This window comes from Aulostomus chinensis, chromosome 23 (genome assembly GCF_037954235.1).
Source record: "Aulostomus chinensis isolate RoL2024-O1b breed Wild chromosome 23, RoL_Achi_v1.0, whole genome shotgun sequence".
Taxonomy (NCBI): domain Eukaryota; kingdom Metazoa; phylum Chordata; class Actinopteri; order Syngnathiformes; family Aulostomidae; genus Aulostomus; species Aulostomus chinensis.
Genome location: NC_141342.1, coordinates 13,891,941 through 13,904,920, shown reverse-complemented (window position 1 = coordinate 13,904,920; position 12,980 = coordinate 13,891,941). Strand labels below are relative to the sequence as shown.

General features: G+C 43.2%; 2 protein-coding genes across 3 annotated transcripts in view; one reads left to right on the top strand and one right to left on the bottom strand.

Annotated features, from left to right (window-relative positions):
- On the bottom strand, positions 1-8,289 carry dclre1a (DNA cross-link repair 1A (PSO2 homolog, S. cerevisiae)). The gene is made up of 9 exons (XM_086195102.1): positions 7,662-8,289; positions 5,860-7,107; positions 5,197-5,330; positions 4,898-5,016; positions 4,190-4,333; positions 3,088-3,233; positions 2,251-2,405; positions 1,421-1,562; positions 1-413 (listed from the first exon to the last, which is right to left on the bottom strand). The coding sequence occupies exons 1-9, from the start codon at positions 8,041-8,043 to the stop codon at positions 253-255; spliced, it is 2,631 nt and encodes an 876-aa protein (XP_086051228.1). The 5' UTR covers positions 8,044-8,289; the 3' UTR covers positions 1-252.
- Positions 8,290-8,517: 228 nt separating this feature from the next.
- Positions 8,518-12,980, top strand: part of nhlrc2 (NHL repeat containing 2) — a 45,561-nt gene continuing 41,098 nt past the window's right edge. For both annotated transcript variants that reach the window (XM_086196472.1, XM_086196473.1), the window contains exons 1-2: positions 8,518-8,698; positions 10,340-10,492. In XM_086196472.1, the coding sequence (XP_086052598.1) occupies positions 8,536-8,698; positions 10,340-10,492 (316 nt within the window). In that variant the 5' untranslated portion in view covers positions 8,518-8,535. The remainder of the gene's footprint in view (positions 8,699-10,339; positions 10,493-12,980) is intronic.

Sequence of the window (12,980 nt, the reverse complement as noted above, 5' to 3'; positions counted from 1 at the left end):
AAACATTAGAGAAAATTTATTTAGCAGTTATCCCATAAAAAATAAAAAATATTGATATAGAAATTGCACAGAAGGACCACTTGAAGTATGTTATTGACAGAAATGACAGCTGTAGCAGCGGCAACTTCCCTTCCATCCTGCAGTTGCTTTCATTTCAGTCTATTATCTCATTTTTAGCCATTATTACACATCCAACTCCAATAAAAGTGATAAAACTGAAATGTTCCGAATGCTGACTGAGAGATACATCAGTTACAGTTTAGCTTCCATGAACCAGTCGCTGAAATACTTCTCCATTGCCCTTCTACTGGACCAGCTACCGTTGTTGACCGTTGGAATGATCTTGAGGGGCTTCAGCCACTGAACGAAACGCTTCAGTTCCAGGAAGCTGCTGTGTTCACTGTAAGGAATCCCTGGAATGTAAAAACAGAAGAATGTCATGTACAAAAACAGGAACTGGAGCATTATCTCCTTTAGATTTTTATTACAGAGAAACTTCAGGGGATCCTGAATCAAATGGATGCAGTCCTTAAGATTTCTCAGAGCAATCTGATGAACTCCGGAGAGGAGATTGGTTTGAGGTAAAAAGACTTGTCAAGGAGCCAGATGTTTAAAATCGCAGGGATGAGCAAAGTGACAAAACTACATCAGAGAGAGCAGCTGCTCTGGGAACAAGTCAGGTTATCGAACGCCTGCTTGTTTGGCCTTGCTTCACTCAAATACACAGTCGAGTCTGCTCACATCGCAGGGGGACGTAGTGGCAGCATATGGCTGAGGGGAGCCGGGAGGAGGAGGAGGACTGCTTCCGCCTGACTGACACACAAACTGCTGAGGGGGGAAGAAATAATGTGCGAAGTGTGTGTGTATGTTTAAAAAGTCTCTCTGGTGATTGTGAGTTACAGGCCAGATGGTCGACACTCAGCTAATAGAGAGAGAGAGAGAGAGCGTAAGAAAGACAGAGAGAGAGAGAGAGAGAGCAAGAGAGAGAGAGTGTAAGAAAAACAGAGAGAGAGAGAGAGAGAGAGAGAGAGAGAGAGAAAGAGAGCGAGAGGCAGCAAATGGAGTCACAGCTCATTTCAGCTACGGGAAGTTTAATGGCCAAACTGGTGAAGCATCCCAAAATTCTCTGTCATCACCAAGCTGAGGCCTCTCGGTCAGGTTGGCCAACGCTGTAGCCACGGTAACCATGTGAGGAACATTTAGGCAGCGTGTAGCAAGATGACTTTTGAGGTGTTCCACTTTTATAAAGGGTTCTGTTTGTTATCAACTTTGAAAAAAAAACAAGGAACATTTTGATTAGCATCTGCTACAGTATATCTAACAACAATGTCATTCAGCTTTCCTACTCATCTATGAATTGTTTCTCTTCATTAAAAAAGAAAAAAAAGATTAAAAAGGAATATCTTTTTAAAGAGCGTACCGTAGATGGAGATTCTGCCGCTGATCTCAGGCTGAATGTCTTCCACCGACTGCAGCTGCTGGCTAAACGTCCAGCCAGTGGGTTTGAAGGCCACCAGCTGGTCATACTGATCTGAGAACCGGGACAGATGATCCTGCAGTTTCTGAGGAGGACGAGGAAGAAGAAAGACGTAGACATATCAGCTGACATGTCATATTGTGCTGTCCCCCCCCCCCCGATATTGATACCTGAGATACGTCGTTTCTCCAGAGAAATCTGGGCTGAAAAAGCTTAGATCTGGAACATGAATTATAAATGCTAACTTCTCCCTTGATACTTTTACATATGCATCAGCCGTAAGCATTATCAGAGGTGGTTACACATCTAAATAAACTGATATGAGCTGCAACCGCAGAGCAAGAAAATTCAGACAATGAATATCTAGACTATTAAATACCAACGGTGGGGAGTTAATAAAATAAACAGTTGAGTTCAAGTACGTGATAATCGAGTAAATGAACGGACTGAAATGTCAGGGACATTCTAGACGTGCGGATATGAAAGGGTTCTACACATTTCTGTCACATTCAGGATTTGAGGATGCAGCAACTCACTAGTGGCCCCCAAAAGCTGCTGTGGTGACATTTCACCGCCACTTGGATCAGTAACTTGGTAAATGTAGGTTAAAAGAGGATCACCGTCCCCCTAGGTGACGGCGTGACAACTGGAGCTGACAGCGGGAGAGATGAGACTCTCACTGGACTGATGACATCACCTGAACTCTGATTTATGAAAGACTGTAGATTATGACTGACAGTTACACGAGTTAGCGATGAAACGACTGCACCTACTTTAAAGGAGAGCTGCATCATGGGAAGCACATGGACGCCGGCTTTCTTCCAGTCCGTGGTAATACGTTGTTTGACTTGTTCTGACTCCAGACAGCACATGGTGTTGTATTTGTCCCGGGAGAGACACACTTTAGACCCAAGAACGTCAGCCAGTGCTGCAAACAAACCAGGACAAAAGACTAAACGTAGTATACAAGATCCAGTATAAACTTGGGGCTTTTATTTTTATTAAATGGAAAAACAAATTGGAGGGACAGTTAGAATTTTTTTCTCTCTTCCAATTTCACGCAGGGCTTTGATAGCAAAAGGTGACTGTGCAATTAATCCCCGTTTTTCAATTTTAGAGGACAAAATTAGTTTCTGGAGCACTTCACCACACCCAAGTGGAGCCCAACACCATTACTCATACGTGTCAGTCGAGGACCTCTAGCCTCCATATGAGAACAAAACATATTGAACAGCTGAAAGAGTAATCCACTCATTCTCCACAGTGTTTTAGTACACACTGTAATCTCTCATGACCTTTCCTTAGTGATAAAGGTCAGGCAGCTGTCTAAGGTTACAGAAATATTCCACTCGTCGCTGCTTGACACTTTATCACACTTGTTAACAGTAGAGTGACATCACGGGGTCCTAGAATGCATTACCACTAATAAATAAAACACATCGTTTATCCAAGTGTCATGTTATCAGACAGATATTGTACCATGCACCTCATCACCAAATCCATTCCCCAGTTCCTAATTGTGTACTAATACACACCCACACGAACCATTACTTCTTACTACCATGACTTGGACTTCTGTCGAGAAAAGTGAAGACAAGAAAAAGACTCACCTAAAAAGACCTTCTCCTTCCCCACAGAGTAGGATCCACACACCACCAGGGTTCGCGGCTGGAGGGTCACCAGCTCAAACGCTGTGCTGGCTGCGAAGTTGATGACTTCTTGCTGTCTAGGGAAGGTGTATTCAGGGCTGCAGTATCTGCAGGGATGAGAGAGGTCACAGTGTCCACCGTATCTGAGTGTTAGTGCATTTCCATTGAGATGGCATACTTCCACTGGCACTACTCCAGGTAACAGGCAGGAGAAAACAAACTCCTTTTTCTACGTTAAGGAACTGAGATTTAATCTGAACCAGGGCGCATAGCTCTCCTGTGAATGATTCAACAACAAAAAGTTACACGTATAGACGAAACCACGCATGTGTTGCGGGGGGTGGAGCCTATCCCAGCAGCTTTCAGGTGTGAGGCAGGGTTCACCCTGGATGGGTCACCAGTCCATCACAGGACCAACACATAGAGACAGACAACCATTCACACTCACAGTCACACCTACGGTCAATTTAGAGTATCAATCAGCCTCATCCCCTCTTGATGTCTTTGGACTGTGGGAGGAAGCTGGAGTACCAGAGAGAACCCACACAGGAACAGGGAGAACATGCAGACACACACAGAAAGATCCCGTGCTGGAGCCAGGACTTGAACCCGGAACCTTCTTGGTGTGAGGCGACGGGCTAACCACTGCACCACCGTGCCACCCATCTACATTAGTCATTCAAAAAAAAAAAAAAAAAAACAATAAAAAAGGAAACCAGAGGACCACAGTGTGTGGACATAAACAATGCAGCGCTTTCCTACAGTTTTGTAACCAGGTTGCGGCGTCTTGACAACAATATGGCTGATAAAGTGCTAATGGCTCTGGTGTTGTCAGGAATGACCAGATGATCACAGCAGCCCTCTTTGCTCACTTCTATTTCTTTTAGTGTGCACCGACTGCTTAAACTGATCTTCAATTTCTTTCACCGACAGCCTCAATCTCTGCTCCTATTTGCAATAACAACCAAGGATGGTTAGCAAAAGAGAGGACAGTGTAACCACCCTCAAAAAGTACATTAGGAGTACACAGGAGATGAGTGCAAGTAATATTACTACTACTAACGTGGTGTCCAGGTAAAGAGTCTGCACCCTGCAGCTGAGTAACTCAGGGTAATCCTCCATTGATGGATCAGCTCTGAAATCTCCCGTGTGGAGGACGGTCTGTCCAGCTGGCAGGAAGAAGAGCAACATAGCAGCTCCTGGACAACTAGAGAGAGGAAAAAACCACCATGACACAGAGGGAGAGAAGGTGGAGGATGAGAAAAGAATGAAGATCTGGGGAATGACTGACATTTATGATGTTCTCAGAGGTATAGAACAGGTTCTGGTTATCACAAACAACGGTATAACCAGGCTTTACGTTTGAGTCTGAATTTGAAATCTTAACAAGACTGACAATCTAGTGAAATTTAAAGAGCTCCAGTTTTCTCCATTAATATGACGCTGTTATGATGCTATTTTACGTGGCTCTGTTATTTGTGGCTCAACCTTTGTACAGTTTGGCTTTTTGTTCTCCATGCAAAGTCTCTCTTCAGAGTAAGTAAGTACATCCATCTAACAGCTTTCCACATCAGAGCGCTTAACAGCAGGAGAAGAAAAACAGACATCTAAAAAACAAACGGTCAATAAAACAGGAGGAAGAAACAACACAAGTCAGCTAAAAGCAAGTTAAAAAAAAACAAATGGACCAGCTTTTTTTTTTTTTTTAAAAAGGCAACATGGTGGCAGGTCGTTACTCCAGAAGCAGAGAGTTTGGAGCTGGGTGACTTACTGGTTGGCATCCAGGAGGATGACCTGGACTCCCTCCACGGTGACTGGGGTGTTCATGGGGAGGATGCGGACGTACTGCTCAGCCACCCTCAGTTTAGTCTTCACCAGGTTCCCTGTGATCTGACCAAGGAATTAAAATGCATTCAACCACAAATTCAAAGCATTTTTTTTTGCCAGAATCCCTCGATTCGAGTCAGCATCCCGCTTCATTCACACACATTAACTGATGCCGCCTTTGCTCGGTTATGTAACAAACAAAAAGCAGTCATTTTGATTTTATAACAGCTAAACTGGACTTACTCTGTTACAGTAGATGGGAAAAGTAGAGTTCTTGGTCAACCCCCCGTAGTGGTCTGAGTGGAAATGGGTCAGGAAGTAGGCAGTGATGCCCTTGATCACTCCGTAACGAAAGGCATCGATAGCAAAATTCGTGCCTGAGAAATAAAAAAAAAAAAGGTACGGGTTTGATTAGGGAATTTAAAAAAAAAGAAAAAAAGAATAGGATGTATGCAGCAATACATTTTATGATTTACACAACACAGACCCAGATGACACAGGGTGAGGTCCAAGAAAAACAACAAAAAAAATTCCCCTGGAAAAAAACAATCATACATTTTTTTGGGGGGAATTTTCAGCCAGTTTTATGATTTATATTTATTCTGTTTTTATCCCTGTATTTGCCCTGTTTTCATTCATTTCTGTTAAATAAGTACACTATTTCTATTGCTCAGCGTGGATTAGTTTGCTCATTTCCTATGTTGCTTGTTCTTCCGATCCTTAAAGCACTTCGAATCGCGAGTGAATGGTCTGAGAGGTGCTATAGGAATAAAATGAGACTTCATCTTCATCATTTTCGTCACATCACACTACATTAAGTGTCTTTTTTTTTGGGCTGTAAACCATCCATTTTCCCCCCTCTCCGTGCCCTGTTGGGAGCTCCGTATTTCACCTCGGCTCACTGACCTGGAATCTTCTTGTAGAATGGACAACGCGGTAATTCTTCCACTTCTCCATCAGCTGTCCCTCGGTTCCACCTTTTTCTTCTCCACTCTCTGGTTCTCCCTCTTCCTGCTCCTCCCTGCCCATCCACCATTTCGATGTTCTTATTAGTCACCTGGAATGTATCTGCGGCAGAGTCCGTCTTTCTCTGTCTGTCTCTCCTCTGTCTTGCCTGTCCTGAGTTTTGACCGTGGTTACTAAGTTCATTTCGTTCACTGGCGACCTCTTTCTCCTTCTCCTTGAGAGGTTTGACGCCAAAAAACACACCGATGTCCATCTGCTTCAGACAGGAGCCCTGACCTGCCTTGCTCAGGCTCTTCTGAGGAGCCATTGTTTGAGATTTTGGGATCACGGAGGTTTCAAATGAAGGCACGCGATTAGAACCTGAACTTGAATTTATTAGTGTTTCTCTCAAGCGTTCCAAAACAATCCTCTGTGGAGACTGAAGGTTTGTTTCTTTGTTGTCGTCTGTGGAGTCAGCCCTTCTGATTTCAACCGCAGAGTTAGCGAGCTGATTTGTGGGGGCTAACGAGTTAACAGGCTCCAGCTGAGTGTTAACCACCTTTGCTCGAGCTTCACGGCTTTCAATATTATCTATGAATTCAGCGAGGAGCTCGTCTTCGCTTGAGAACGAATCACTGAAGAGTACCGCTGAGACTTCATCCTCATTTTCAGATACGTCGTTTTTAAAAAGAGCTTTTCTCACTTCACTACTAATGACTTCAGTCTCTGCAGGGAGCTCCGAAAGAGGAGAAAATGATATTTCATCATCATTGTCAGGAGACAATTCACTTTTGGCTTCACAAGCTTGCCCTCCACTCTCCATCTTTAGAGGAGTTGATGACAGCTCTGCTCTACTTTCTTGTGAAGCACTGATGGACTTTTGGCTTTTAGTAGAGGACAACCAGCCTTTCTTTTTCTTAAAATCTTCAGGGCCAGGTGAGCGGAGGAAAAGAAGGCCATTTGGACATTTAGACAGAGGTGTTCCGGTCTGGTTATTGACAGGACAGGCACTATGAATGGAGAGAGCACTGTCCTGAGAGGAGTCATCAGCCTGAGTGGTAGTCAGTCCTGGGAGAGAACTGCTGGTCCCTGCCTGCTGGGGTAGACTGAGGTGGTCACCGTTGGCTCTGTTGTGGGCCATCAGCGTGTGGTTAAACCTCTTGTAATGGTTTGGAATGGTTGAGGAGCACTGGAGACCATCTGGGCATTCTGAATGTACAAGAAAATATGTCACCATAAAGAAAAAGATGTAAATGTCAAACCTTAGACAAACCGTTAAAAGCTGGCAGTGTGGAGTTTGTAGGTTATAATTACAGCAAATACGTATCAATACTGCTCTAAGCATCCTGAATCATGAAGTGTTTCCCTAAAAAATCCACTTTGTTGATGTATAATACAGAAAAACCATCTGTTCACCAACGTTCCTGTAGCTCACTTTGTGATTGGAAATGACCCAAAGCTACTTCCACTTTCAAGCAATGTGATTGGTGCGTTTTGTCAGGATTATTTAAAGAACTTTGAGGCTGATTATCACAAAACATGATGAAGAAGTAAAGCATAAGCTGAGAAAGAACCACAAAAATTGCACTTCATCTCTAACATCTATGCACCTATCCACCTGTGTTGGGTAAGGCTTCAGATGCAGTGTGTGTTGGGTAATGCTACTGGTACATTGTATGCAGGGAGGTTATGGAAGTTCTATTATTTTTTGTCATTGTGTGAATCAGGCAGCTTTGACATAAAGGATGGGAACATATCTGTACCTTTGCATGAGTCCCTGGGAGTGTCCAGACATTCAGCAACATGCCATCTTTGAGACTGAACCACCAAAATGGAAAATGGCATCTGACAGATGGGACAAAAATCTTCAGTCTTTTTAGTTTCATGGTCAGCTTTAGAGTTCTCATTACTCAGACGGGAAGGTAGATTATGTGAGACTGAGCTGCTAATATCTCCATTATTAGCAGTGATATCATTTTCAGCTGCCTTCACAGATGAGGAACATTTCTTTTTTACAGTTCTTCTGGCAGTGCATCTTCTTTTGGCCGAGGTTCCAGCAACAGACGAAGATTCTTGTTTCTTCTTTTTCTTCTCAAGTGGTTTGTACTCCCAAATGTCATTTTCAGAGTCGTCCTTCTGTGACATTTGGAGGAAAGGAATGTGTAACCTCCTCGGTATTACACAACAGCCCCCTGAAAACCCTCGTTATTCCGGAAAACTCGGTGTTTAAAAACATCCCGCGGTTGCACTTATATGTAAACGTTACGGGAGACTAAATATTATTAAAAAAAAAACCCAAAACTGTCAGTAAATAGATTGTGATAATCATTTGCAACGATTTGGTGCTAATAGACATGCACAGCATTCAGCACTTACCGCCACAGCGCTATCGTCATTAATGTAAAAACCGCACAAACGAATGAGCACTTTCCACGGATCTTGTAAGATAAATTTTCTTCAACTTTCAAGTATCATAATGGTAAAGTAAAATTCTTAACTTAATTTTACACGTCACTTATTCAGTATAAATTAACAAAAAATAATAATAAATGTAGTTTTTAATTTTTTTTATTGTGTAGAATGGCTGGAATCAGCGTTATGAGTCCGCCCTGCGGGATCGTCTAACCAGGTGGAAACATGGCGTCGCAGTGCAGCCTGTCTACCCTGTTTCCTATCCAAAGCCAGCTAGATTGTGCCTTAAATGACGCTACCACCGAACAGGAGAAAGAAAAGCTTGTGTACCAATATTTGAAAAAATTAGACGCGAGGGAGGACCTGAAGACAAACGACTTTCAGACAGGTAAGACCATGTTCGCCCAGGACTCCATCGCTATAGCCGGTTTTGCTAACACTAATTTACAAGTTTGAACATGATTGAACATGTCCGTGCAATATTAATACCGGCCATTTGGTGTTGCTGCCTTAAATTACTTTAGTTAATGTTAACCTCACGTAGTTTCTATATATGTGATTGCTTTTTGACCACTTTTTGCCACAGTTGTCCGAGTTATTCTAGTACAGGCAGTTCTCTGTCAGGTATGTTTTTAGCATTAGCTATTTTTAGCATTAGCTAAAACGCCTTTCTCCTTCTCTGGATTACAATGGCGGGTATTAAATCAGTTTAAAGGCACATTACCGCCACCAACAGGGCCGAAATATGTCACGATAGGTAGGCTATGTTAAATTCACCTCGATAAACACTCATTTAAAAAAAAGTCACCATACTGCTGTGTTAATGAGTGTGTGTGTGTTTTTAAATTGCATGTTGTGTTCTCAAACCAGTAATGGCATTCTCCTCTTTTTTAAATCCTGCTCTGTATTTCACCCGAATGTTTTAGATGCCCTAAATATGTCAGCCTGTATTCCTACCATATTTTGCATGCATTGTTCTTTGAGAGGTTGAAACTACTCAGGAGAGCGTGTTAGTAATATCTCCTCACACCAGTAGATGGGGATCTACAGTTGAACATCTAACAGCAGAATAAACAAGGCTTTGTTGGGATCAGGAGACTTGTGTCTTCTGTCTCCTGTTAGTCTGTGCTTGCATCATTCTTACAGCTAAGATAAGATGAAGAGGGATAAGGCTTTTTATCTTTTGAATTAACCTTTATTTAACCAAGTCATGTTATACTGTGATGAGAGAATTTCAAATGGACAGTATATATTTTGAATTTATAACAGAAACCTAAGAGACCATCATGTTGAGGGAAGGATATAATAACATGCATATCTGCAAAATACATCAAACTTTACTGGAGCGGGCTTCCCTTTACAAGAACCCTGTGCCATCTGTGGGACTGTTGCATTGCTCTCTCCTTTATTTCTTTCCCTGAAGGCATCTCTCTCCAAAACAAGCGCCAGTTGAGTGACAGGTTTTCAAATGGGTGCCCCCCCTTCCTCTGTCATATCAATTTAAGGCTATCTTGGGTGGGCTTTGTTGTAAAACCAGTACCCTAATACTTCTCAGCTGTCTACTGATCAGCTCTTTTGATGTTGTAACCCTGTTCGGAGTCAGTTGTGCCATCCCTCAGCGCACTAGGATACTGCCCCATGCCTGCTTGGTGATCTTGGACCTTCACATCCAAGTGATCCAAGAGTTTGCTCAGTTAATGAGTCCAAACAAGTCCTTTGAAATCCATCTCTTGTCCATCATCAGTCCTGTTAAATGCCCTGATGACACACCCGGATGCCACTTGCTTAGAAGTTGGTGCGTTTCAAAGAAATCAGGGTTTTCACAGCGCACTATAGATGTCTCAACCACTCCTGCGTTGAGTAAATTGGGTCACCACAGAGCTCTGCAGAATCCTGCTAATGAGTCATTAATCTGGAGTCATCTAAAGCATGCAGGCCAGCGGGCCCCTACCGCTGTTAAGCATTTGCATACTGTGATTTACCATAATCAATAAGATGACAGCATCATTTTCCACTGTGTGATTTCCAGGGCTGGAATGGCTGAACACAGAGGGGCCTCTGTCTCTCAACAAGGAGCTGGCTGGTAAAGTGGTGCTGCTGGACTTCTTTACTTACTGCTGCATCAATTGCATGCACATCCTGCCAGACCTTCACCAGCTCGAGGAGGAACACTCGATCAAAGGTACATTTCCTGTAAAGCAGTGTGTTTTTGTCCCAATGATGGGATGAAAGTGTTACCATAGCAGTCCCATGGAGCTGGAGTAAGCTGTTTGATTCTATTCTGAAAATTCCCAAGTGCAATAAGGGATTTTACAAAGGACTTTGAATGTATGGTTGTGTGTGTTAGTGCTTGTTTTTCCATATCATTTCTTAAGTTATTTATTTTAGCTGCTTCTATTTAGAGCTGTTTCTACACCTCCAATTTTTATATACAGTATAAACGATGCACTGACTGGTTGGAATTTTAGTTTAGTTGTACAGTGACAACAAAGTTCTATTCTTCCAAATGGATTTACTGTAAGAACTGCTGAGAAATATTTTATTTTCCACAGCGCTGCTCAGTGTTGCCAAAACCCATTTCCCTACTTTTAAAATGAAGCCAAACGTCAGACTAACGCATCATGAGGGAAATTGCTACAACAAGGACCGACTTGCTGCTCGTGTAGATAATGTTGTTGGAAGTCTCGGTGATAGAGGAAGAAACATCTGCCAGCAAATTACAGCTGGCTGTTGTTTGTTTATTTTAATTATTTGTCACATCCGTTTTAATTTCAGATAGATTCAGGGAGAAAACTGGAAAAATCATCTCTTGATTAGTTGCATTGATGAGCCTGATATCAAAGTGATGAATATACTCTAATTAAATAATTATTTCATATTAAGCTAAAAGAGAGACTCCCACACTCTGGAGCTCTGCACCTACTCAGCTCAGACACACTAGGTCTCGCGTAAATGCAAGAAACAACCATCTTTTACTTTGAAATTAGACCTGAAACAATCCAGTTGTCATATTTGACCCCTGATAAAGGCTTTGCACCTTATTGAAATTGTGGTTTATGTACCTTGAAAGTAGCGGCATGGTGCAGTGGTCAGCACTGTCGCCTCATAGCAGGAAGGTTCCGGGTTCGAGCCCCAGAATGGGATCTTTCTGTGTGGAGTCTGCATGTTCTCCCTGTTCCTGCGTGGGTTCTCTCTGGAACTCCAGCTTCCTCCCACAGTCCAAAGACATCAAGAGAGGACGAGGCTGATTGATACTCTAAATTGACCGTAGGTGTGACTGTGAGCGTGAATGGTTGTCTGTCTATGTGTGTTGGCCCTGTGATGGACTGGTGACCCGTCCAGGGTGAACCCCACCTCTCGCCCTTGCTGGGATAGGCTCCAGCCCCCGCGACCCTTAACAGGATAAGCGGTAGAAAATGGATGGATGGATGGTACCTTGAAAGTTCTTGAAAGGTGCTTGAATAATCTTGAAAGCTGCGCTTATTAATGTTCTGACAGACTTTATGCAGAGGGAACAAAAGCCCGCTGGCACTGTCATCCGTGTCGTACTACATCAGAGGAACTTGTGCAAGTTCACTGGGTTACAGAAGCTGTAATACATCAACTTGTTGTGTCATAAGTGGACCATGACGGCCCTTATCTCCTCCGTGAAGAGATCCGAACTAAAAATATGCCTGAGCTGTAGTGCCATTGAGTTTGGGGCACATACTTGGCTGTGTGGATCTTATTATAGTTCCTCCATGTAAAGCAGGATCATATCTGACCTGCTCTTTCTGCCCCCCCCCCCCCCCCTTCACCAAGGGATCATCTGAGGAAGCTGTGCAGCTTGAAATCCAGCTCTGAGCCATGCTGGATGCTGGGTAACCCAAGCGCCCAGAACACACACACACACACCACAGTGCCATCACACATTATCGTGCTTGCCTTATCTTTGGCACTGTTACTGGTACATTCTGTTTGCTGCTGGTCGGTGAGGTGTGGGAGCCACCCAGTCCAGTCACTCCCACAGTCCACCCTCCAACCCCCCCCCCCCCCCCATTGTCACTGCAATCTGTGTTGGTACTGTACTGTTTGGCAGGGGACATGGGTGACAAAGCCCCCATACAGATTGTGTTTGGAATGGTGCGTTTTTACTGCTGTGAAGGGTGGCTCAGTGACGTGAGCTACTCTGAAGCAAGTGCCCACTCCAGTCCATTTATGGAGGACAAAGATGAGGAATCTATTGTCATCTGAGGTGACCTGTGGTGTTTTATGCCAAAATGATAAAAGTAAAATGTCAGTGTTCTTAGGGACAAAGTCGTTTTTCTTGCAACTCAATTACTTCCCCTCTCAAAGGAATGAGATCACCAGTGGGGGTTTGATTGATATTTTAAGCAGTATTTGATGGAGTTTCATGAAATGTGTCGGAAAGAATGGCGGTATTACAAGGAACAAGTGATTAACTTTTGGAGTAGATCTGGATCAAATTGTAGATCCTGGAGCCTGAAGACTTGCTCACGGCCATCAGCAGGTCAGTGGTATATTTATGTCATCGATGACATACAATAGAATTCATCAGTTCTTCAAGAAATGGTTGGAAGAAAAATGGTTCATTCTTACAGAAATCTTCTTGATCAGATTCTGGTTCAGTGATCCAGAAGATCAATTTTTGATATAATGGTCTAGATTAA

Excerpts from the sequence above, each read along its gene's own strand:
- dclre1a (XM_086195102.1), bottom strand. The coding sequence starts at position 8,043 with ATGTCACAGAAGGACGACTCTGAAAATGACATTTGGGAGTACAAACCA. Across the intron at positions 5,017-5,196 it reads TTCCCATCTACTGTAACAGA|ATCACAGGGAACCTGGTGAA; the intron begins GTAAGTCCAGTT and ends TTCCTTGGTCAG. Across the intron at positions 414-1,420 it reads CGGCAGAATCTCCATCTACG|GGATTCCTTACAGTGAACAC; the intron begins GTACGCTCTTTA and ends TTTACATTCCAG.